Source organism: Polyergus mexicanus, unplaced genomic scaffold (assembly GCF_030449975.1).
Source record: "Polyergus mexicanus isolate NDT 795.1 unplaced genomic scaffold, iyPolMexi1.0 SCAF_22, whole genome shotgun sequence".
Taxonomy (NCBI): domain Eukaryota; kingdom Metazoa; phylum Arthropoda; class Insecta; order Hymenoptera; family Formicidae; genus Polyergus; species Polyergus mexicanus.
In genome coordinates, this window is record NW_027223342.1 from 1,386,254 (window position 1) to 1,409,253 (window position 23,000).

General features: G+C 32.7%; 6 protein-coding genes across 21 annotated transcripts; 2 read left to right on the forward strand and 4 right to left on the reverse strand.

Moving 5' to 3' along the window:
• Positions 1-1,004: 1,004 nt before the first annotated feature.
• On the reverse strand, positions 1,005-11,669 carry Dpa (disc proliferation abnormal). Of its 2 annotated transcripts, none has more exons than XR_011448289.1 (8): positions 11,274-11,669; positions 10,873-11,189; positions 9,910-10,802; positions 9,466-9,788; positions 9,091-9,368; positions 1,715-2,115; positions 1,381-1,606; positions 1,005-1,247 (listed from the first exon to the last, which is right to left on the reverse strand). XR_011448289.1 is itself a non-coding variant. In XM_070312456.1 (8 exons), exons 1-8 carry the CDS (start codon positions 11,431-11,433, stop codon positions 8,070-8,072), a joined length of 2,679 nt encoding a protein of 892 aa, XP_070168557.1. In that variant the 5' UTR covers positions 11,434-11,633; the 3' UTR covers positions 7,868-8,069. The 2 variants fall into 2 exon arrangements, 1 of the variants encoding a protein (XP_070168557.1); XM_070312456.1 differs by lacking the exons at positions 1,005-1,247; positions 1,381-1,606; positions 1,715-2,115 and adding exons at positions 7,868-8,165; positions 8,296-8,506; positions 8,607-9,007 and having other exon boundaries at positions 11,274-11,633.
• On the forward strand, positions 2,224-6,850 carry LOC138942326 (chromosome-associated kinesin KIF4A-like). Of its 3 annotated transcripts, none has more exons than XR_011448291.1 (4): positions 2,224-2,792; positions 3,462-3,575; positions 3,766-5,373; positions 5,974-6,850. XR_011448291.1 is itself a non-coding variant. In XM_070312480.1 (4 exons), the coding sequence occupies exons 2-4, from the start codon at positions 3,462-3,464 to the stop codon at positions 5,976-5,978; spliced, it is 321 nt and encodes a 106-aa protein (XP_070168581.1). In that variant the 5' UTR covers positions 2,224-2,792; the 3' UTR covers positions 5,979-6,850. The 3 variants fall into 3 exon arrangements, 1 of the variants encoding a protein (XP_070168581.1); XM_070312480.1 differs by having other exon boundaries at positions 3,462-3,687; positions 3,766-3,855; XR_011448290.1 differs by lacking the exon at positions 2,224-2,792 and having other exon boundaries at positions 3,443-3,687.
• On the reverse strand, positions 3,125-6,943 carry LOC138942322 (chromosome-associated kinesin KIF4-like). Of its 4 annotated transcripts, XM_070312463.1 has the most exons (6): positions 6,161-6,517; positions 5,895-6,002; positions 4,940-5,371; positions 4,584-4,849; positions 4,397-4,506; positions 3,125-4,324 (listed from the first exon to the last, which is right to left on the reverse strand). In XM_070312463.1, the coding sequence occupies exons 3-6, from the start codon at positions 5,296-5,298 to the stop codon at positions 4,154-4,156; spliced, it is 906 nt and encodes a 301-aa protein (XP_070168564.1). In that variant the 5' UTR covers positions 5,299-5,371; positions 5,895-6,002; positions 6,161-6,517; the 3' UTR covers positions 3,125-4,153. The 4 variants fall into 4 exon arrangements, with proteins under 4 accessions (XP_070168564.1, XP_070168563.1, XP_070168566.1 ...); XM_070312462.1 differs by lacking the exons at positions 5,895-6,002; positions 6,161-6,517 and adding an exon at positions 6,771-6,943; XM_070312465.1 differs by lacking the exon at positions 5,895-6,002.
• Ent1 (Equilibrative nucleoside transporter 1) lies at positions 9,057-15,324 on the forward strand. Its single transcript, XM_070312457.1, has 15 exons — positions 9,057-9,555; positions 9,666-10,798; positions 10,878-11,193; positions 11,286-11,573; positions 11,668-12,157; positions 12,434-12,585; positions 12,685-12,766; positions 12,841-13,013; positions 13,373-13,467; positions 13,582-13,632; positions 13,741-13,973; positions 14,370-14,607; positions 14,718-14,803; positions 14,883-15,082; positions 15,164-15,324. Exons 6-15 carry the CDS (start codon positions 12,443-12,445, stop codon positions 15,273-15,275), a joined length of 1,413 nt encoding a protein of 470 aa, XP_070168558.1. The 5' UTR covers positions 9,057-9,555; positions 9,666-10,798; positions 10,878-11,193; positions 11,286-11,573; positions 11,668-12,157; positions 12,434-12,442; the 3' UTR covers positions 15,276-15,324.
• A 141-nt stretch (positions 15,325-15,465) lies between these two features.
• Positions 15,466-18,674, reverse strand: LOC138942325 (protein-L-isoaspartate(D-aspartate) O-methyltransferase). Of its 2 annotated transcripts, XM_070312479.1 has the most exons (6): positions 18,113-18,674; positions 17,592-17,731; positions 17,104-17,329; positions 16,912-16,997; positions 16,639-16,836; positions 15,466-15,550 (listed from the first exon to the last, which is right to left on the reverse strand). In XM_070312479.1, the coding sequence occupies exons 1-5, from the start codon at positions 18,171-18,173 to the stop codon at positions 16,660-16,662; spliced, it is 690 nt and encodes a 229-aa protein (XP_070168580.1). In that variant the 5' UTR covers positions 18,174-18,674; the 3' UTR covers positions 15,466-15,550; positions 16,639-16,659. The 2 variants fall into 2 exon arrangements, with proteins under 2 accessions (XP_070168580.1, XP_070168579.1); XM_070312478.1 differs by lacking the exon at positions 15,466-15,550 and having other exon boundaries at positions 16,349-16,836.
• A 751-nt stretch (positions 18,675-19,425) lies between these two features.
• On the reverse strand, positions 19,426-22,978 carry LOC138942323 (protein-L-isoaspartate(D-aspartate) O-methyltransferase). Of its 9 annotated transcripts, none has more exons than XM_070312473.1 (6): positions 22,422-22,978; positions 21,664-21,774; positions 21,400-21,556; positions 20,622-20,847; positions 20,185-20,276; positions 19,426-20,061 (listed from the first exon to the last, which is right to left on the reverse strand). In XM_070312473.1, the coding sequence occupies exons 2-6, from the start codon at positions 21,711-21,713 to the stop codon at positions 19,879-19,881; spliced, it is 708 nt and encodes a 235-aa protein (XP_070168574.1). In that variant the 5' UTR covers positions 21,714-21,774; positions 22,422-22,978; the 3' UTR covers positions 19,426-19,878. The 9 variants fall into 9 exon arrangements, with proteins under 9 accessions (XP_070168574.1, XP_070168572.1, XP_070168573.1 ...); XM_070312471.1 differs by having other exon boundaries at positions 21,400-21,563; positions 22,422-22,977; XM_070312472.1 differs by lacking the exon at positions 22,422-22,978 and adding an exon at positions 21,930-22,328.
• Between the last annotated feature and the right edge of the window lie 22 nt (positions 22,979-23,000).

Sequence of the window (23,000 nt, forward strand, 5' to 3'; positions counted from 1 at the left end):
AGTGGGTAGGACGTCGATGAACGAATGTCCCCACCAAAACTACCCGGTGCTTAAAGGAGCGTAGGAGTTTCCAAGGTCATCACAAGAGCAAAACTACGTAGTACGACGCCTCCGTCGCGACGCCCGCGCACAAGGCGTAGGCGTAAAACATACGTACACGTCAGTTATAAGACAATTTAAATTATCAATGACAATTATTTGCCATTGCATTTTAACCCGACATTTCGTATAACTATGGCGAATATACGATACTAATATATGTGAAATCGAATAAACGACAGGAAAATAATTTCTCATTGATAATAAAACATATGGTCACTCTATAAAAATAAATGCATATATTAGTAACAGCGCTCAATATGTGCGAACATCAAGCGTCAGCATCACGAAATTATCGTGTTTATAAAAAAACATGCGCGGTCTATTTGTGCGTTTTATCATTTATTGTAATTGGCAATTATCTAAAATATAAAATGTCGTATGGAAAGCACGCAAAAAAATGTTTCTTAAATTATTAAAAACTGAGAATTGTGACAGAATTTAACATAATATTGAAAAGAGAATCAGGAAGGATTCATTTTTTAATTCAAGAAGCTTTTATAAATATTAGCTATTTATATATAAAAAAATATAGAAACAAAATAAAATAAAAATACAAAAATAATCTTTTTCTAATTCTGGTCACTACAAATTTAATATTCATAGATATCAAAACTCCTGTGTACATACTATTATAAATTATAAAAATAAAGATATAAAAGATCATATAATTAACATATTAGGTTTAAAATGATATACGAATTTCAAGCTTTGAATTATATTCGTTATCTACTGTAGGCAAAAATTATAATTTGAAAAGAATTGTTTAAAAATTAATGGTGCAACTTATTGTAAACTATAATCTTTATAATTTTTCGTAATGTTAATTATTTAAAATTTTGCCATTATCTATTCTATGCTAGTCTCGGATTAAAAGGGATTTTGTAACAATTATAATGGGATATAAAATAAATTTTTACAATAATCTCTTTCATATATAAAAATATTCAGCAAACTTTTTATAAAATACACCAATGAATAAATTATCTGCATATCTCTATTAATCGTTCAAAAATATCCTAAGCAAAGCGATACAAAAATTGTAAATAAGTTTAACAAACACGAATAGTATTTTTGCCAGTTACAATTACAATACCGTTATCTTGCAAATCTTTCAGAGTATCTTCGAACATTTCACGCGTCACCAACTAAAAAAAAAACATAGAATTAACCAAGCATGCTTTCTCTGGATAAATGCACATTAGAAATAAACTGAAATAATATATAAAAAAAAAAAAAAAAAATGCAGAAATAAGATACATGTATAATGAATAAACTCACCATACTGGATGATTCTTTCAATTCCGTGAAAATTTTCTGATAGTTTAGCGTCGGTGTCTTATCTTTGCCTTTGATGAGCTTCTTCAGCGCCTCCACTAGTTCCTGCCTACGTTTTCTCGCAGCTAATGACATACCGGTCGATAGAATAATATAATATAAAGAACTAATATCGATTTTGCCAATTAGTGGGTCAATAGCCGATTGCTTCAACGCTTCTCGATGTAATCTGACGATATACAAATGTTACAATAAGTTGCATCTCTCTCATTAAAAACAAAAATATTACGTTATCTAGGTATTATTATATTTAGCCATGTTTTGTGTCTACTCTCACCACCAAGCTTCCTGAACGTCCACAATCTCCACTACATTGCTAAATCGCATCTTAGCGTGTGCCTCAGCAAGTCTTATCAGCGACTCCAATTGCCTCGGATAGGCTGTAATTTGTCCGTGACCGCTTCATACTCTACACATATCGACGTAAGCCTGAATCAGCCTCTGTTGGCTTTCCTCATTGAGAATAGGATGAACGTGTTCCTTGGCGTAAGCTATGTAATCACATAGAATGCTCATATCCACAATGTCATCCTCTTCCTCTAGATCAGATTTATAATATAATGATACCAAATGTCTGGCGAGTTTCCTGTCAAATATCTCGTCCTGAGGATCCAGCATGAGAAAAATTAAGTCGAAACGTGACATTAGTGTATGCGGTAACATAACATTTTCAATAACCTAAAAACAAATGTAAAGATTTGTAACAATTCGATAATATCAGACTGATATTCAATTTTAATTATTATTTAATGGATATTTACTTTTTACTTTTACTTTTACTTTTATTTTTATTCCATTGCGACTCGCAAGGATTGGCCGCTGCCAATTTTATAGTATGTGTCACGTATACTATAATATCGGGTGCATCCAGGTGGGGAATCGGAACACAGCCTATAAGGCCGGATTCACACCTTGGCAGAAAAGCAGAAGCCAATCAGAACTCGTGCTAGAAAAGCAGAGGCCAATCAGAACTTGCGCTGAAAATAAACAGTACCAGACAGCCAATGGCCTAGGTTAAGGTGAGACTGCCATTTTCGTGCTCAGATTATCGACTCACTATGCCCCTTACCGACAGACTATGTCCCTGGTTTGAGTCCAGACTAAATATATCCGGTTTGACGGTCACAAAAACTTACCCAGGGCTGACGGCTGACGGTCTTTAATAGTATCTCGTCGGTGCTGCTGGATAAATTTCAAATCGGTTGAAATTTAACGTCTCTCTGCTCTCTGTTATCTGTATCCACTTCAGAACAATCTAGAAGGGTAAAAGAGACTTGTCGTTTGTATACATATATTCTCGCGCTGTTCAAAGTATATTTTTATAAATTGTAAAATTTTGAAAAATTGTATTAAAAGTAAGTACAAATAGTTTTTTTAGCGATATCGCAAAAAATAGACTTTTTGATATATTGCATCTAAGCAACGATAAAAGCGGCAGATAGTCACTTTTAGAAGTTTAAAAATCTTAAGACTCTCGAGAATATTTCATTCTATTTTAAAAAGGTTAAAATAAAAATTCTTTATTTTCCATTCTTCTAATTTAATTGAAACATGCATTTCTTTTACTTCTAGAAATATTTAATAATATTTCTCTACATTGTGAAAAAGATTCTTCATTTTTATCTTCTCTTATATATTTTACTTTATGATAAAATGTATAAACCTGTAGATATACAGATATATGCTTTTCATATTAGAGATATTAAAAATTATGCACTGATATACAAAGATTCTTAGATGTAAATAAATTATATTAAGCAGTGAGACTCATTTGTATTTGCTAGATTATTATAGTGAAGATAAATGTTCTTTCTTCATCAAAATAATTTAAAACTATCTTTGATTATTTAATGTTGACTGGTAAAATATAAATACTATTTATAAACATACAATTATTTATGCTTAAATTATTTTGACAAACCAAGAAAGAATACAAATATATCAAATAATGATAAAAATTATCTTATTTAATATTATTGTCTTATATTCTTGATAAACTGAATATGTGTGTAATATTTTTTTAGATGTGTGACGATATCGTTTGCGTTGCTCTGCGTATTCGTCCATTAATAAAAACTAAAATTGAAAAAGGATGTCAAATGTGTTTGAATGTTGTACCTGGAGAACCACAAATTCACGTATGTAATACTGATAAGACATTTACATATAATTATGTTTTTCCACCTGATGTTGAACAGGAAGATTTTTATAATATAGCTGTTAAACGATTGATAAATAATATTTTTCAAGGTAAATATTTCTATATATTCTTTATAATTTGAAGATATATATTTTTATTATGTTAAAAATAAATTATATCTTTATCAGGCTATAATGTAACAGTATTGGCTTACGGACAAAATACAAGTGGTAAAACTCATTCTATGGGCACCAACTATGTAGGAATGGAAGAGAAAGGTATAATACTGAGAGTGTGCCATGACATATTTGAAAGAATCAAATTGAAGGAAGACTGGAGTTTTAAAGTATCTGTGTCGTTCATGGAATTATATCAAGAACAACTGTATGATCTATTATCTGATAAGCAGAGAAACCAGTCCATTGTAGATATCAGGGAAGATGGAAAAAGTATAAAAATTGTTGGCGTTACTGAAAAACAAGTTGCAAATGTTCAAGAGACACTAAAATGTTTGACTCAGGGTGCTATGGCTCGTATAACTGGCGCGACTGCTATGAATGCACATAGCAGTCGTAGTCACGTTATATTTATAAGCTCCCACTTTGTAAACATTTGTCTCATAAGCTCTGCTTGAAACTTTTGTAGCAATCGCGCAGGTACTGCTTCTTCTTCTTCCGCATATAGCCGTTTAACTTCTTGTTCCCTCTCAACATTCTTTTGGCTCTCTGCTGTTTGCTGTGCAGCATTCTTTAAAAATTCAGATGCAAGATCTTTTTTCAGCGCTAGCTCCTTATTAATATTTTGAACATTGTTACTTACTTCCGCTTGTCTCAACATCTTCGAATCTTGATTTACGATCGGTTTATTTTTTATCTTACGTGCGCGATCCGCATATCTCAATGTGCTAAGAGTTTCATCCAAGTTATAATCTGTATGTATAAATAGATTTATTATTAATGAACAGTATATGTTAAAATGAGATATATCTATATATATAAATATTTACCAGCAGGACTGACACAAGCAATCATAAGAGTCATGGAATTACCATCTAAAGAATCCTGTAATAACCTTGTTAATCTATTATCTCTATATCCGATATATGCTGAAGGAGTACGATAACCAAGTCGGGAAATTATGTTGCCTAAAGCAAACAATCCCTTATTTATATTGACTCCTTCCTTAAATTGTTCTCCAGTGGCTTGAGTCTTTTTACAACGTTCTGAGCCTGCTAAATCGACTAGGTGAAATTTTGCAACTGTTGCAGTATTTCTGTGTAAAGAAAGAGATTTTTATTTTCATAAATTGAACAACATAAGATAACAAAAAAATGCAATAAACAATCACAAGTATAAAACTTACGGATCATTTTTCTGTTTTTGATGTATGCAAATTTTAAATATAACGTGACTACGACTGCTATGTGCATTCATAGCAATCGCGCCAGTTATACGAGCCATAGCACCCTGAGTCAAACATTTTAGTGTCTCTTGAACATTTGCAACTTGTTTTTCAGTAACGCCAACAATTTTTATACTTTTTCCATCTTCCCTGATATCTACAATGGACTGGTTTCTCTGCTTATCAGATAATAGATCATACAGTTGTTCTTGATATAATTCCATGAACGACACAGATACTTTAAAACTCCAGTCTTCCTTCAATTTGATTCTTTCAAATATGTCATGGCACACTCTCGGTATTATACCTTTCTCTCCCATAGCTCTACTTATTTTTTATCTTACGTGCGCGATCCGCATATCTCGGATATAAGAGTTTCATCCAAGTTATAATCTGTATGTATAAATAGATTTATTATTAATGAACAGTATATGTTAAAATGAGAAGTAAAAGAAATACATGTTTCAATTAAATTAGAAGAATGGAAAACAAAGAATTTTTATTTTAACCATTTTAAAATAGAATGAAATATTCTTGAGAGTCGCAAGATTTTCAAACTTCTAAAAGTGACTATCTGTCGCTTTTATCGTTGCTTAGATGCAATATATCAAAAAGTCTATTTTTTGCGATAAGTCTATTTTATGCGATATTTATTTGAAAAGTTGAATTAATTTGAAAAGAATTGTTTAAAAATTAATGGTGCAACTTATTGTAAACTATAATGTTTATAATTTTTTGTAATGTTAATTATTTAAAATTTTGTCATTATCTATTCTGTGCTAGTCTCGGATTAAAAGGGACTTTGTAACAATTATAATGGGATATAAAATAAATTTTTATAATAATCTCTTTCATATATAAAAATATTTAGCAAACTTTTTTGCTTTTGTGCAAATATATCACGAAATCAAATTACCTATGCAAAAGAGAATCGGATTCAATTAATTATGCTCCGCTCTCGTCTTGTAAATTTAATTGAGCTTTGATATTTTCAGTTTGAGAAACCCGGAAGGAGTGTGAAATCCTGTATCCAAGCGAACAAAAATTGTGATTTTGAAAGAGACTTGACATCAGATTGACAAAAATAATCATTCAAATTTATTCTATTATTTGAAAATGTATCTCTGCTTTATCGAGAACATCTAATAGAAAGCAGAGTAAAACTGTAGATATCGAAATGACCTTCATGTTTATTGGTGATAAAGAAAACACGACGACCTCTTTCCCGATACATGTTTCCGTATACATATTCACAACACTGAGAAATATTCAATTCGAAGTTATAACGATTTCAACCTTTAGCAAAATCAGCTTGTTTATCAAACGTATCAATTTATACGATATTGTAAAAAGGGCGTTTTATCTCGCAAATATCGTTTTTCGCGACTTCTTTTATTACGCATAGAAAGCTGTACTGTTCGCGAATCTGCGCACTGACTGAATGACATTTTCGCTTATCGAGGCGATGACACTCGATCGTTATAATCAAGAGTTATTTCGAATGAGAGTTTCAATATTGAAAAGATATAATATTAAAAATTCACGATATTTTTGATATCTTTGCCTAAAAGTTCGATTTTATATATTAGTCAAGGAATCTAACTCAAACACTAATGCGTTAAAAACGCAAATATAGGCATAATGCGGATTATGCACGAAGTGATCTTATCGCGATCGCGAGACTTATTTGACCGAAATTCCGAAATAAATTTAATCGATATATAAAAATTAATAAACGTGAAAATTCCGTTCAAATCGTATAAGTATAAACAATCAACTCTGCAATTTATACCTGATCGTTGACGTTGAAACCACTACGGCCTGTCGTTCGCATCGAACTAACTGATCATCGAGAGTCTCTTGTTGACAAAATTCTGTTTCAAGATCGCTACGAGGTCACTTTGTATAATAATATACAGTGTATCTTAGTTTTAACGCATTATTTTTTAGTGGTAAATTTCTCGACTAACTTGACATCAATTTTTCCTTAGCTAATAATAACAAGCGCGTCCATTATTTAAATAAAAATATTTCATATATTATTAGAAAATATTTTTCAAATATTACTATATATTTTTCAAAGCCTTGTCTTAAAATTTAGATTAAATTAATTAAAAAATATACTTTTGTCATTTCCTCTTTTGCACTGAAAAAAATTCTTTGAGTTATTATTAAATAATTTATTAAATTGAAGAATTATTTAATAGATTATATTTTCGTATAACCGTTTTATATAAAGATAATATTTTGTCATTAGATTCCACATATCAGATCGTGTATACGCGAGAAAGTTCACTCACTCTCCAACGTAATAAACATAACAAGCAACAAGTTCGTATTTATCATATGATTCTCTGGATTAATCCCAAAATCATAAAGTTCATGTCCTTTCGTTCCGCCGAAGCTGTATTAAAACCAAGATTAAATTCTGTTCTCTTTACAATATCGCGAAACGAGCGCTCGCTTGAAGATCATTTTAGTAATCGTAAATCAGCGACATTACTTTTTCACGATCTTTCTTCTTTTTCTCTTTATTATATCTATTTGCAAAAAGCATTTGAAATTCCACTTTGTAATGTCAAAGTTATATATGACTTGCAAAAACACAAAAGCATTTATTAAATGATTATATAAATACTGATGTTAATTAGACTTTGTCTAAGTCTAAGCTGTCACATATGCATTATGATTTTTTTAATTTTTTAAATTTTTTTTTTTTTTTTTTTTTTTTTATATATATATAATTAAACGGAAAGAACGTTGTTCATTGAAACGCATATACACATGTGCAAAATATGTGTACAAGTAAAAATTAATGGTGCAACTTATTGTAAACTATAATGTTTATAATTTTTTGTAATGTTAATTATTTAAAATTTTGTCATTATCTATTCTGTGCTAGTCTCGGATTAAAAGGGATTTTGTAACAATTATAATGGGATATAAAATAAATTTTTATAATAATCTCTTTCATATATAAAAATATTTAGCAAACTTTTTATAGAATACACCAATGAATAAATTATCTGTATATCTCTATTAATCGTTCAAAAATATCCTAAGCAAAGCGATACAAAAATTGTAAATAAGTTTAACAAACACGAATAGTATTTTTGCCAGTTACAATTACAATACCGTTATCTTGCAAATCTTTCAGAGTATCTTCGAACATTTCACGCGTCACCAACTAAAAAAAAAACATAGAATTAACCAAGCATGCTTTCTCTGGATAAATGCACATTAGAAATAAACTGAAATAATATATATATAAAAAAAAAAATGCAGAAATAAGATATATGTATAATGAATAAACTCACCATACTGGATGATTCTTTCAATTCCGTGAAAATTTTCTGATAGTTTAGCGTCGGTGTCTTATCTTTGCCTTTGATGAGCTTTTTCAGCGCCTCCACTAGTTCCTGCCTACGTTTTCTCGCAGCTAATGACATACCGGTCGTTAGAATACTAATATCGATTTTGCCACTTAGTGGGTCAATAGCCGATTGCTTCAACGCTTCTCGATGTAATCTGACGATATACAAATGTTACAATAAGTTGCATCATTAAAAACAAAAATATTGCGTTATCTAGGTATTATCATATTTAGCCATGTTTTGTCTACTCTCACCTCCAAGCTTCCTCAACGTCCACAATTTCCACTACATTGCTAAATCGCATCTTAGCGTGTGCCTCAGCAAGTCTTATCAGCGACTCCAATTGCCTCGGATAGGCTGTAATTTGTCCGTGACCGCTTCCTACTCTACGCATATCGACGTAAGCCTGAATCAGCCTCTGTTGGCTTTCTTCATTGAGAATAGGATGAACGTGTTCCTTGGCATAAGCTATGTAATCACGTAGAATGCTCATATCCACAATATCATCCTCTTCCTCTAGATCAGATTTATAATATAATGATACCAAATGTCTGGCGAGTTTCCTGTCGAATATCTCGTCCTGAGGATCCAGCATGAGAAAAATTAAGTCGAAACGTGACATTAGTGTATGTGGTAACATAACATTTTCTATAACCTAAAAACAAATGTAAAGATTTGTAACAATTCGATAATATCAGACTGATATTCAATATTGATTATCATTTAATGGATATTTACTGTTTTATTTTTATTCCATTGCGACTCGCAAGGATTAGCCGCTGCCAAAATACTCGTTCTCGCATTCAATTGACAAATAATACCCGCTTTCGCAATACTCATTGTTTGTTGCTCCATAACTTCGTGCAGCACTGAGCGTGTGCTATCGTTCATTTTATCGAACTCGTCAATGCAACAGATACCGTTATCGGCGAGAACTAAGGCGCCAGTTTGCAGTACTAATTGGCGACTTTCAGGATCTTTCGTTACGAATGCAGTTAAGCCGACAGCGCTGGAACCTGGAAAAAAAAAAAAAAAGATTACGAGCATGAGATATACGAAAGCAAATACTAAATTTACATGTGATGTTATCGCTATCAAGAAGTATATTTATACCTTTTCCGCTGCTATACTGCGAGCGCGGTACCAGATTGAAGACGAATTGTAACAGCTGCGATTTACTCGTACCTGGATCTCCGCACAAAAGTATATTTATTTCGGATCGAAAATATTTCTTACTCGATTTACTCTGTTCTTTCTTTGTCCCGCCGAATAATTGCAATAATATTCCCTTCTTTACATCTTCGTTTTCGTAGATGCTGGGAGCAATGTGCCGTGCCAATCGTTCATACACATCCTCCTTTTGTGACAAGAGTTTTAATAATTCCACTCTCTCCGGTGGAAATGCATGATTCTTGCCCTCTTCTTGCTCGTATAGTCTATATATGTAACAAATAATCAAAATTAACATACATACTTTATACATAATTAGTACTAAACTATAATATATACAATTTAATAAAATATAAATAAGAAGTGTTAATCTGAGATGTATCTTACCGCTTTGAATCTTGTTTTCTAAAGTGGACAACGTCAACATGTGTTCTGTAGATAGCGCGTACATTGGACTGTCGCGGATTAACGCGTATCGGTAACGCGCGATATATACCGGTGACGGAAACTCTGTCACCTGGTGAGACAGCGTCAACTAAATTATTATGTGCAAAAAGCACCACTGTATGAGGGGTTTGACCAGCTGGCATATCGTCCGGTGATTCTTGCAGTTTGATCATTTGTTTGTCGGAGAAATGACTGCGATTGTGTATCAAATTGAAGCAGTAATTGTTGTTGCAATGTGTGCACACTGTGGGCTCGGTTATGTGACCTCTATCGATTTCCACGGTCGTCGTGAAAGAGCACACGATACACTTGAAGAATGCCTCTCGCATTTCCGGCATGATGTTTGATGTTCTAATAACCATACCAGTGATAGTGATCAATTGATCTATGTCTTCAGGATTCAAGAGACGCATGCTTTTGGTTCTGGTAGCATTGTAGGGCCGTACTTGAATTTGATGCTCCAACACTGCCGCAGGGTATCTCTCAAAGAACATTTCATTTGCAGTCATGTCGAAAGCTGGTATCACTTCCTGTGGATAGCATATCAATCGATTGTAAAGTTGTTCGTCGAATGCCTCGAGATGAGCGCAGTTTATATTCAAGTAAGGTTCCTCGAGCGTATGTATCTCTTCGAGCTTTTGCAAGTAAAGTGGATCTGATAGATTCATGTTCTCAGGCAATTCATCATTCTCTGCTTCCGGATCAATAAATCGTAAAATAAATCGTTTAAATTGTTCTTTACACTGATCTACTACAACATTTGTACCCCAAATAACTAACTGCGGACCATTTTCAGTTTCTGATGTTCTTTGAACATTGGGTTCTTCTGGTATCTATCAATAAAATTTAATTACATTAATAATTTAATTAATAATATCTATATATTAATATTTTTTAACTTACTTCAGCCAAGTTAACTTGTCGCATACGTCTGTCAGACTGAACATCTGGCCTCTGTCGCACTGGTGTACCCCTAATACCACTGCGAGGAGTGCGAACTGATGCCAAAGAACTAGGTGTTCCATAATTCAAAGGAGAAGATAACTCTACTTCGCTCATACCCGCAGCAAGAGGGCTTGTTTGTACCAATCGATTCGGAGAAGACAATGGCACAGAGGAAAGACCTTCCGATGATGGCGCAATGGTCTCCTGTGCGTGACGGCTGCCCCATCGTAACGGAGTGTCTACCGGATTATTGCCTGGTCTCCTCTGAGGTGTACCTATGTAATGATGCAAAACAAATATTATAATTTATATACATCTCTTTTTCAATACAGATATTCCATTAAAAAGTATTCTTTAACCTTGTCTCGTAGACGCGGAACCAATGGTGCTAGGTGTACCAGCAACCGAAGAAGCTCTGACAGAAGTCGGAGTCCGAGGCTGCCGCCTCGGCGTGCCGTTCATCGAACCGTCATCATCCTGTGGAACAGGGGTCCGAGGCGGTCTCATAGGACTCGACATAGTTGATAAGATTACGTGCGACAATTTTATACTCTTATTCCAAAGTATACTCCAGACGCGGGTAACCTGTATACCTGCCGCTCAATTTCCCGCGCAATTGCAAGACTAAATTCATCAAGAGGACGCTAGTGTAAGCAGATGTGAGTTTTTCTGTATTGGCTATATTTTCTATACTTCATTCGTGTATCCATCAATCAGCTGATCGACGCGCGCACGCGCGCGCCTCACGAATAGGTCTTTTTAGCTGAACTGGAACGGAATAAAATGAGATAGATATATATTCACAAATTGAAGAGAAAGAGAGGAAAAACAAGAAGAGTGCTAAAAGTTCTTTTAACAATACAAATCTCGTGTCAACCCGTGTCAAAGCGTACCATTGTAGTAGGTGGAGGTAGGCGGAGTGGTGTGGTATACACAATGTGTGATGCAGTCCAATAATATAGTCGAAATATGTCAATTGTTCGTAGACGTCACGAGCGATTGGCTAGACACGAGTCACAAACGTAATCAGACAAAGCGAATGATGCTACGTAAAAATTAAATTTTTCCACCCGAGTTTTTCACTCTCGGAACATGGTCCCTCATGTGTTTCAGATTCATTCGTGATCTCGTCTGAGATGATATTAGTTGCTTTCGACGATCGCACGTGATTCTTTATAAGTTTCTTCGCACTTGAACCACAACGTCTATTCTTTGCGTGTAAAGCACCTTTGTTACAAATTCCGTGAGTACTGCTTCCTATAACACCATATGATTGTTTAGTTTGAAGAGCGCTTTGTCCATTTGTAAATTCGTGAACAATAAAATTTTGTCGATAATCAAAAATATCGATGTAAATCTTTAATGTTTAAAAACTGTCACATTTATTTGTCATATATTATTATGTACTGCATGCTCATAATGTGCACTGATTTATATTGCAAAGTGATGCAAAGAAACTGCATGCATTTTCTTGTTTTAAATTCTTTTATGAAGCATTGTACAATTTGTTATCTATCAGGAAAGAGTCATGTATTCCATCAATAGAAGACCTTTATTGGGGGGCGCATCTGATAGTGAATTTGAGGATGATTTAGAGACTGAGGTAGACGATTCTAATATTGCAATCCCTGATGAAAAACCATTTTTAAAGCTGTATGAACCGTATGACAAGTACGTTTTTTACAACATTGAGATTTAATTTAAAAATGATCTATTGCTAAAGTCTATTTACACGTATGTATCTATAATTTTTCTTTTTGCATATTTTAGATATAATTTTGCATATATTGTATTTTACTTACTTGGAATAAATACATTAATCCCATGGAGTTTTTTTATTACTGCTGATGATGTAAGAGACTGAGTTTCATTTTTTTCATAATTATGATTGGAATATTGTTGGCTATATAATGTTCTTTCTTTCAGTACTGGATGTATAAATTCAGAGAAATTCATAATGTAACAAATCTTACTCATACATATGCAGAATTATTTGAGCAAAAGACGGATCTTCAAGCTAGTTTTACATCTTATTTAAGCGTTGCCAGTGCATTACCAAGTACTCTTTTTTTAATAATAAACGCATTTATTAGTAAGAGGTGGGTGAAAAGTGGTAATATAAAATAGTATAAAATAATTGTTATAAAAAATATATCTATGTGTGCAATATTTATCTATACAGAATGATTTAAAGTTAAGATCCATTCTTGATTATTCTTTTGGACTTAAAAGCGCTATTGAAATTGAAATCAGTTGGGAAAAATTGAAAGAAATTGCATACAAAAAATTACAAACGTGTAAAATATAATAAAATTTCTATCATTACATAACTAATTATCTTGTTGCAATTTATTTGTATTAATGTATCGTATAGAAAAGTTAGAAAAATTATAAATAACTTTGAACCATATTAGAAAGTATACATAATGTTTAATAATCAAAATCTTTAAATACCCAGAATCTCTCTAACTGTAAGGATGGTGGGTTCTCAATGTATAATATTGCTGCTTTTTATCATAACGACTATATTTGTTGAAATGGACACTGATAAATGTAAGCAATTACAGTTTATTTTATCTTTATATCTGTTATATCTTTTGTAATAATTAGAACTACTTTTATAATACTTTATCATACCCTAAAAATAAAATAAAACTTCATTTTTAGGGCAAAATGTATTCCTAATTGTTACTTTGCTGACAGTTGCACTTGTAAATGGTATGTGTGTATCTTCAAATAATTAAATTTGTAACAAAAATGTAATAATTCCAGTGATTGTAGTTTTGCTATAAGAATATATTGTTACTTAATAATATAAAATTCCAGCTGCAAGTGCCATTTTTGGAGGGAGTCTAATGGGTATAGTGGGTAAATTTTCGCCGAAATATATAACTGCTATGTCCGGCGGACAAGCCCTTGGTGGAATATTTACAGCTCTAGCGGAAGTTTGCTCTTTGTGGGTAGGCGCCAGTCCGGCACTTTCCGGCTTGGTATATTTCATTATCGGCGATATCGTGCTCTTGTTATCATTGATCGCTTACATCGTTTTGGAAAGAGCGGTAAGTTAATTTTATCAAACATACCGGGATTAACTTGCCATCGAATTTTCAATCCTATTAGCCATTGTCATATGCAAAATGAGATCATCACTAATAGTCATTGTATTTATATCGAAATGATGCATCGCGACACAGGTGTTCTATAATGTATGCTAAGTTAGGTTACTTATGATAAAATGATAAAAGGCATTATATATGTGTCGCAGCAGCATATTGTATTACTGCACAATTTATTTGTCGAGAAATAGAATTAAATTATGTATGATTCACTCGAGGATTTCACTTTCAAGCTTTATCAACTTTGTAGAAATTTTCTAAACTCTATCAATTGGATTCGCGAAGTCCAGCTTAAGAATCATTGCTCTAATAAAAACAATTTTCTATTTTCCTTTTTAGCCATTTTTCAAGCATCAAATGATAGAAATGGTACCTGATCGTTTGAAATCTGATCACTTGATAAATGGAGAAGTTAGTTTCTCAGCAGATTCAAATGTGTCCTATACGCGGATTATAAAAAGAATCTGGCATTACAGCGCTAGCATATTTCTTGTATTTTTCATATCGCTAGCTGTGTATCCGGCGATTACTGTATTAGTGGAGAGTCAATACAAGGGGAAAGGCCATGCATGGAATGGTAAGCGGAAACTTCTGCAAATATGTTTCAATATAATATTCCATATCTCGCGCGATTTTCTCGCGAAACAAATAAATTTACGAATGAAAAATCTGAAATGATTCTTTTAGACATATATTTTGTACCTGTGGTGACGTATCTCATCTTTAGCACTGGCGATTATGCTGGAAGAGTATTATCCGGTATTTTTCAATGGGTAAGAATTTGCGTTATAGTTTGCAAAATTTGCATTGTTTTTATGCAAGATATTTCTATCAGTTATTTTGTCATTGTAGCCAAAAGGTAATCCATGGCTCGTAATGTTTATGAGCGTCGCTAGAAGTGTTTTTATACCTGTACTTATGTTTTGCAACGCGCAACCGAGACACCACCTGCCTGTTTATATTCACAATGATATATATTACATTTTGATAACTATCATGTTCGCCATAACTAACGGTTATCTCTGTAATTTAACGTTTATTCTCGTGCCCTCGTAAGTATCATTAACTATAAAAATGTTCTGATTATGTATAATATATTTTATGCTATTATCTTATATATCGATTTCACACAGAGTTGTGGATAGCCAAGAAAAAGAAGTTGCATCTGCAATGATGGGAGCTTTTCTGGGTATAGGATTAGCATCTGGTGCAGCGCTTAGTTTGTACATGGTAAAGGCTCTTTAATGTTTAATTATGTAACTGAAGATGGATGTAAATAAAATACTTGATTTCACTGCCCATTTTGTACATTCCAAATCATATAGCATCATAAAGCAAACTGTTTAAATCTCGAACTTTTAAATATAACGATATTAATGTAATAATGTAAAATATATTTGTTCAGCTATATTCTCCATTACCATTTTCTCAAACTGTTGCTGATGATTTACGGGAATTTTTCATTTTTCTGCGGATAAAAATTCTTGCTCGATGATTTTACTTAAAACTTGAACGGATCTCTGTGTATAAACATAATTTTTTTATGATTAATTGTTAACTTGTTATAGTTGTATGACATAATCATTCAATATTCTATTTGACTATATTATATATATATATATATAACATGAAAATAATATATAAAGTATTTCTCTGATTCTATAGTTATTGTATATTTTAAATGTATATTTTTTGAAATACATATATTTATTTTTAAATACTGCATTTATACTCTTATAACTTCAAAAAATACAGATCAATAATTGGAGAGAATACACAAATCGATTAAATCATAGAAAAGAAAAGATACTATATATTACATATATTATTTATAAAAGTGTCTTACACAGAAAAATGTAAACAATGTTATATATATGTATATCATTAATAAATAAACTGCTTAATTGTATATAATTCTCTTTTTATTTAATTTGTAAAATGGGATCTTGAAGAAACTTAACATAAAAATTTATTATCGATAATACAAAAAGTCAAATAAAAAATTACTTTAGACTTTAGTTTAAATCGAAAAGAATTTCTTATGTCTTATTTATATCATGCAAATCAAAGTTTTATGTTTATTATTATTAAACACAGCTATTATATTATTATAATAATATTATTAAACCAACTGCAAATTATATAAGTTTACCATTAACATTATAATTTAAATATCATAGCCATTAGTTTAAATCTAGTTCTTTTTTTCTCACAGTTACTATTCATATATATATTATATTTATGTAATATCTAAAGACTAGATAATATCACCAATCGACATTATTGCATACTTAGATACAAAGCAAAATTTTCTGGAAGCAAAAATTACAACAATATCTAGTTGTCCTCTCATTAAAAAGATTAATACATTTAATAAAATATGATACTAAAAAATAAAAACTTAATTCTAAGTGTTGGTGATCTCAAAGATAAAGAAATATTTTCTAATCCTATAGATTTTGATTAATATTCATAAAAATTTTTAACAAAATTATGTATTTGATGCAGTTGAATTGCTTTTCTAACACGTTTTATGTGAGTAAAGTTGTGCACAATGTTAGAATAATAAAATAATACTTGTAATTATAAATAATAAAGCGGCGCTCACTTATTGGAGCCGACACGTATCTCATGATCGACGATATTGTCGTTCCCTATCGGTGAGTGGGACGAACATCACTCCTATTAATGGTCGCTGCTTGATTTTGCCATCCATAGTCTTATCGATTTGCACTAAGGTTTGATCCGAGTTCTCGGGGCCCATTGGCACTACTAAGCGTCCACCAGGTGCTAATTGATCTATCAACTATAAATCGCAAGAAATATTTCTCTCCAATATTTATCCCAGCACATCTGAGAACAATTCAAGCATTTCGCTTACCGCTTGCGGCAGTTCTTTGGCGGCTGCTCCCACATGAATAGCATTATATGGTGCACGATCAGGATATCCCAATCTCCCATCACCGACTAAACAATTACAATCATAATTAAATAATTTTATTATATGAAAAAGACAAGTAGATTTGTGTAACAAGTAATGTATATAATTGTTTAAAAATAGAATTTTATGTACCAACTAATTCCACACGTCCATCGCGCAAAAGTTCTGGATTGTCATGTCGAATGTTTTCTTCACCCATTGTTCGAAGCTCTGGAATATGGTCGATTCCAACAGCTAATCCATGTGTTCCTAACATAATGGCCATACATGCTGTCAAGTATCCTGAACCAGAACCAACATCTAATGCCTTTCCACCATTATGCAGTTTCTCTTCAAGCAATTCCAGGGCATACGCATGCTAAAGAATTTCCATTTGTCTTCCAACTTGTAATTTTATTTCTATCGTTTTTTTCACTTGTATGTGTGTATGTATATTAATTTATTTATTATTATTGAGAGTCACTGAGCGATACCTCATTTTTAAATAAAATTTGTTTGCATATCACATTCGACCTTATAATCTCTTGATCAATAAATATTAAATATACATATATTATAATTTATTGACACACTTTTATGTGTAATAAAAACAAAATAAAAATGAAATTAAAAGATTATACCATATGGGGAGCACTAATGGTGACGCCGTAACCTATCCCTTGCGGAGCATCTATATAAGCATGGTTAGGATGAGTATATTTTCCTCTGTCCACAGAATTCATTGCCTCAAACACTCTATCAGTTTTAATCACTCTGGATCCTAAAAATAATTTTGATTAATTATTATATATAACGTCAATAATATTTTGCAAGAATGTGTAAACTGATGTAAGCAGAATTTTATGAAATTTAAATATCCATATATTTTCGACTTATCATAACCGAACTTTAAATTATTCTGGATTAAAACATAAAGAGGATTAATTATTCATTTTAGTATATTTAGTCTTTCAATTAAAATTTGAGTGACTTTAAAGCAAGTTTCAAATATAGAGTAGATTGTAAATATTTCTTTTTTTCATGGAATAAACTGACGTCTAATCCTAAATTGGAAAAAAAACTGACGTCAAAGCGTGCAGCGGTGTAACATCGGCATGTGGGACGATGTGACATAACATTGCATAACAGTCGCGACACTTACGCTTGAGATGTTGGACGAGCTCTTGATTGTTCCTACCGTGATAACGTCCGTACATAGCCATATTGCATGCGAGCACGACAGAGGAGAAGATCGCGAGCGTCGAGCAGGAATACTCGACGACACGGGTCCGAATTTTGGGGAGAAGCGTGGCGGTGACCGGCTTGTCGGGTCAAAACAAACACTCCAACCGGCGATCTGTCACCTCCCTTCGCCCGGTCAATCGTCGCACGCCCCAAAGTTATTTTTTGAATATTCGATACGCACCTATCGCTATCCGCTAGCTCTCGATAAATGGTTCGATTTCCTTAAAACATACTCGCCGACCGAGCTTATTCTAATTTGCTCTTTTATTTTAGTTGATTCGAATTAATTGTAGGATTTTTAGGACACGATGTGACAAAGTATCGCTTTGTATCGCTTCACCGACAGTCTCGCGATGGTTCGACCGGATCGACGTGGATTGCGAGATTGTCGGGAAATGTTGAGCAATCGCGCGAACTCGTTGCGCACGTCGTTTTTCAAAATAGATGTTGAAACGTCGTAGATTGTCGCGGATCTATAACGCATAGAAAGCAACCGACGATGCGATTGGGTAACAATTTCCGATTGGCGGATGCTGCATCGCTGCATGCACGTTTGATCGATCCCTCGCGAATTTCGCTCGATATCGAAATGATGCTCCATCATTTCGATATGCGACGCACGCGGTTATCTAATTATTGACTGCATTTAGCGCACACAATACAACGGTTGCGGGATCGCTTCTTCTCCCAGTGCTTTTTTCCGTTGAACGGTTTGCCCATTAATTTGTATATAATAATTTATGAATATAATAAATTAATATGAATAATTTGTGCTGTTTTCATCAGATATATATATATATATATCTCTGATGAAAACAGCACAAATTATTCATATTAATTTATTATATTCATAAATTATTATATACAAATTAATATATATATATATACCTATATACATTATATATAATCAAACATCTATATACTTTTATTGTTGTAATAAAGTTTAAAATTTAAAATGAAGATTGTTTGATAAGCTATATTTTTGTGTTAATTTAGCTTTTCCTAGAATCGTACGATACTTATTTGCATAAATCACAATTGTTTGATAAGCTATATCTTTGTGAGCTAACTTTTAGCTTTTCCTTGTACAACATTTATTTATGTAAATTATATCATATAATTTTTGAACATAGAAATATATTTCGGACTCGATATCGTACACGATACATGTGAGCAAGAGTTAGAAACAAAATATACAATAGTATATATAAAATTGTATTTTATCTCTCATTATATATAAAGATTTATCTTTTTATTATTAATTCGTTACAATCCTTTGCTTGCATAAGAATTGGAATATTTAATATATATTATCTACAAAAAAACAATATAGCATGAATCTTCATGCTGCGGCAAATTTTGACTTTTATGACTACAGAATATGATAATCGCGCGCGAATTGCATTAAACATAAATAATCAATAAATAGATTCGTGACTACAATTCGCAAAATGTCAACTTAAGTGGATTATATAAAGAAATTAATAGGGGAGGGGGAATACATATGTAAAATATAATTTATTATATTCCTAATCTGTCGAAAACGGAACATGTTTCATGTTTATGCATGCATGAAAAGAATTGGTTCATAGATACAAATTCCGATTATCGTTGATCGACGATTATTTAATTGCTTGCTCAAATTACGCGTTCGCTGTGAAAAGAGACCTCATTCTAAAAACTCTAATTACGTAATTGAGTAGTAGGATCTGTTAGAGGAACATAAGAAACTTGCATTAGTTTCTTCTTCGCGATCGTGCCGTCTGTATTCTTGTCCACCTGCAGCAGATTTTGAAACCTTTGAAAACCTTCTATAGCCACGACTGGGCATATCAGTCGACCTCCGGGAGCTAATTGGTTTATCAACTGTAATAATTGGTACCGTTTACATTGTCGCATCGATTATAGCCTTCGTACATTTTCGTATAAATTTTCTATATACTGTGTGCTTTACTTACTACTGCTACATAAACTTTATATACTGCTTACGTTTACCTCTTGCGGTAAAGTATCGGCCGCTGCTCCAACGTGTATAGCATTGTAAGGGCCGTCAGCAGCGTGTCCCAATCTGCCGTCTCCCACTAGGCGCATTCATAATGACCTGTTGTTAGTCGGCACAGTCTTTATCTTTTACCTTTACAGCAAAGCCATACAGTCAGTGGACAGTGTTCCGTTTGACTCTTCACGGCAACGTACATACCTACTCCACGTGGATGGATCACGAGTATCTTTTATTCGAATTATGCAAACATGTAATACTTTTTGAACGTTTTCTTTTTTTATTGTACAATAAATTTCTATAATAAAACGAGAGACGAAGGAATGGCGTAATATTGACGCGTTAAAGGAAAGAGTTTCGATTGTCAAATGGAATTCCAAGGTCGATAACAGTGAGGCATAATGTTAACAAAGTATTGGCAGCTTACCGATGAATTTGATGCGGTTTTCCTTGAAAAAATCCGGATTGTCTTCGCGTACGTTCCTAGTAGAAATTTCTATGAGCTCGGGAATATGCTCGATACCGATTACATGTCCGTTCGAGCCTACCATGTATGCCATACAGGCTGATAGATATCCCGAGCCTGAGCCGACATCAAGTGCCTTGGCGCCATCAAAGAGTTGATCGGAAAGGATTGACAACGCGTATGCATGCTGCAAAAGATATAATACACGAGTGATTTATCGAACTATTATCGAGTGGATTAAACACTTCGAGAAATGTACATATTATCTTCAGTGACATTTATCTATGTATAATATGCCAATATTGTTGCTTGGAAAATCTCTGATTATCTCAAACTAAATATGAACTTAACATATGGTAAATACAATAATATAAAGATGAGATAAAAGGAGAGTATATTCTTTGATATCCTCATTTTACGTGTGTATTAAAATCAATTCATATTTTATACAATAATCAGAAATATCAATATAAAAAAATATTAAAAATGTATTAAGCAAAAAAATCTATATATTAAAATTTTATTTAGCTTTGTAAAAATTGTATTGAGATAGCTTAATCATTTCTCTCTTTCTCTAGATTAATAACTATATTTACAAAAATTATATGATTTTTATACATTTTTTTTATTTAATGTAATAAGTAATGTAATAAGTATTAAAAGGATAATTATATGTGTACAATTTTCTTCATTGTACAAAAAGATATCGGGCCTTGTAAAATTTAAAATATATGCTTACCATATGTGGTGCACTGATTGTCACGTTGTAACCAATTCTTCTAGGACGATCAAGGTAAGGATCTGATTCGTGGCAATATTTTGCTCTGTCAACAATAAGCATTGCAGCTTCTGCCCTATCCGTTGCCAATATGCCAGCATCTGTGAATAATCTGTCCCTAATTGCTATACAGATAAATGATTGTGTCCAACAAAAAGAAACACTCAACACTCTTGTTCGCATAAATTAAGCCAACCTTGTGATAATCACGCAAGGATCATTTACCTTTCAACTTTGTCACCATCTCTTGATTTGTAGTGCCGTTGCAGTGCCATGCCATGCTTTGTGGACTGTTTTTCTTACGATCCACAGGCTTTGTAATGTAGCCAAGAAGATCTATTAAACATAAAACAACATACAGATTCAACTGACAGATTGACAACAGGACCTACCAGAACAAATTTCTAACGATCGTGTAATTTACGCGACGATTTTTTAAGGCAAGCGTCAATGAAAAAATAAAAAAAAAGCAAAAGATTAATTAAACGCACCTCGAAGACTACAATAAAGTCTCATTTATTGCGAAACGTCCTCATTCCTCTTGTATATCCGTGCCTAACATGGCCGTGAGGAATTGAGGATACAGGATACAGGTAGCGAGGTAGTGAAATTAAGGGAGCATTACTGGTGGGGATTATAAAACAGCTGATGCGGTACGCTTATCGATTTGCTCCTTGTTCGCGAGATAAGTAACTATCGTGACGCGCAATGTGATCCCGAATTTTTGACGATATGTGCACATTTAAATGCTACGAGACGAATGACTTGGCAACTTATTCGAACTCACATCGTGTCGTAAATAGGAAAAAAAAAAAAAAGTTGTAAAGTATTATTTTACATGTCATTGATAAAGTATCGAATAAAATAAAAACAACAATTCTCTTTTTTCAATTTCATCAATTTAAAGATTATGATGGATATAACTATGACGAATAACGAAATAAATACTCAATTGTGTTTCTATTTGAGAAAAGATTACTTACCGAGAGAGTTCAATTACATAACTGTTGCAATTCTATTTACGTCGTCGTTGTTATAAGGCATTCCGAGCGGTCGATCGATTTTGCGCATTTTGGATGCGAGTTTGGTCGCGTCGGCTATAGATAAAAAAATATTTTCCGCGCGAATTTCGTTCGACAAAGAAAGAGAAATTTCAAAATATCTTCTTCAAATAGCTCCGAAAATCTAATTGGCTACATCTGAATAAACCGTGCTATACATATATGTCGAACCGATTAAAATTCTCTGCCGGCGAAACGTAGTGCATGAGAATTCTAAGTGCTACAGAATATAGTGCCATAAGTGTATTGATACAACTATTTGTAAAAATCTACTTAAACTAGCATACGATTATTATCATTTGCAGTTTAATAGTAATTATGCTTACTTCTCGCGTATCAAGCATAAAAAGTGTATCTCCCCTATATAAATTAAACCACACAATTGATTTGATATATATATGTATAATTTGGAATATATATAACCATCACATGTATATCGACAGATTTGTATATTTCGATTATTACTATACAACTAATTTTGCTCAGCAAATCTTGTGTCGC

Bases quoted from the DNA above. Each gene is read 5' to 3' on its own strand.
- LOC138942326 (XM_070312480.1), top strand. From the start codon at position 3,462: ATGTGTGACGATATCGTTTGCGTTGCTCTGCGTATTCGTCCATTAATA. The intron at 3,688-3,765 runs GTAAATATTTCT...TATCTTTATCAG, and splicing joins GATAAATAATATTTTTCAAG to GCTATAATGTAACAGTATTG.
- LOC138942322 (XM_070312462.1), bottom strand. From the start codon at position 5,298: ATGGGAGAGAAAGGTATAATACCGAGAGTGTGCCATGACATATTTGAA. The intron at 4,850-4,939 runs GTAAGTTTTATA...TTCTTTACACAG, and splicing joins CAAAAACAGAAAAATGATCC to AAATACTGCAACAGTTGCAA. The intron at 4,325-4,396 runs GTAAGTAACAAT...GAATTTTTAAAG, and splicing joins AGATGTTGAGACAAGCGGAA to AATGCTGCACAGCAAACAGC.
- Dpa (XM_070312456.1), bottom strand. From the start codon at position 11,433: ATGTCGAGTCCTATGAGACCGCCTCGGACCCCTGTTCCACAGGATGAT. The intron at 10,803-10,872 runs GTAAGTTAAAAA...TTTTATTGATAG, and splicing joins GACAAGTTAACTTGGCTGAA to ATACCAGAAGAACCCAATGT. The intron at 8,507-8,606 runs GTGAGAGTAGAC...GTATATCGTCAG, and splicing joins GACGTTGAGGAAGCTTGGAG to ATTACATCGAGAAGCGTTGA.
- Ent1 (XM_070312457.1), top strand. From the start codon at position 12,443: ATGTATTCCATCAATAGAAGACCTTTATTGGGGGGCGCATCTGATAGT. The intron at 12,586-12,684 runs GTACGTTTTTTA...TGCATATTTTAG, and splicing joins CTGTATGAACCGTATGACAA to ATATAATTTTGCATATATTG. The intron at 15,083-15,163 runs GTAAGTATCATT...GATTTCACACAG, and splicing joins ACGTTTATTCTCGTGCCCTC to AGTTGTGGATAGCCAAGAAA.
- LOC138942325 (XM_070312479.1), bottom strand. From the start codon at position 18,173: ATGGCTATGTACGGACGTTATCACGGTAGGAACAATCAAGAGCTCGTC. The intron at 17,330-17,591 runs GTATAATCTTTT...GAAATTCTTTAG, and splicing joins CCATTAGTGCTCCCCATATG to CATGCGTATGCCCTGGAATT. The intron at 16,837-16,911 runs GTAAGCGAAATG...TGCGATTTATAG, and splicing joins CCAAAGAACTGCCGCAAGCG to TTGATAGATCAATTAGCACC.
- LOC138942323 (XM_070312467.1), bottom strand. From the start codon at position 21,954: ATGAGACTTTATTGTAGTCTTCGAG. The intron at 21,775-21,929 runs GTGCGTTTAATT...TATGTTTAATAG, and splicing joins ACTTTATTGTAGTCTTCGAG to ATCTTCTTGGCTACATTACA. The intron at 20,277-20,621 runs GTAAGCTGCCAA...GAATGCGCCTAG, and splicing joins AAACCGCATCAAATTCATCG to TGGGAGACGGCAGATTGGGA.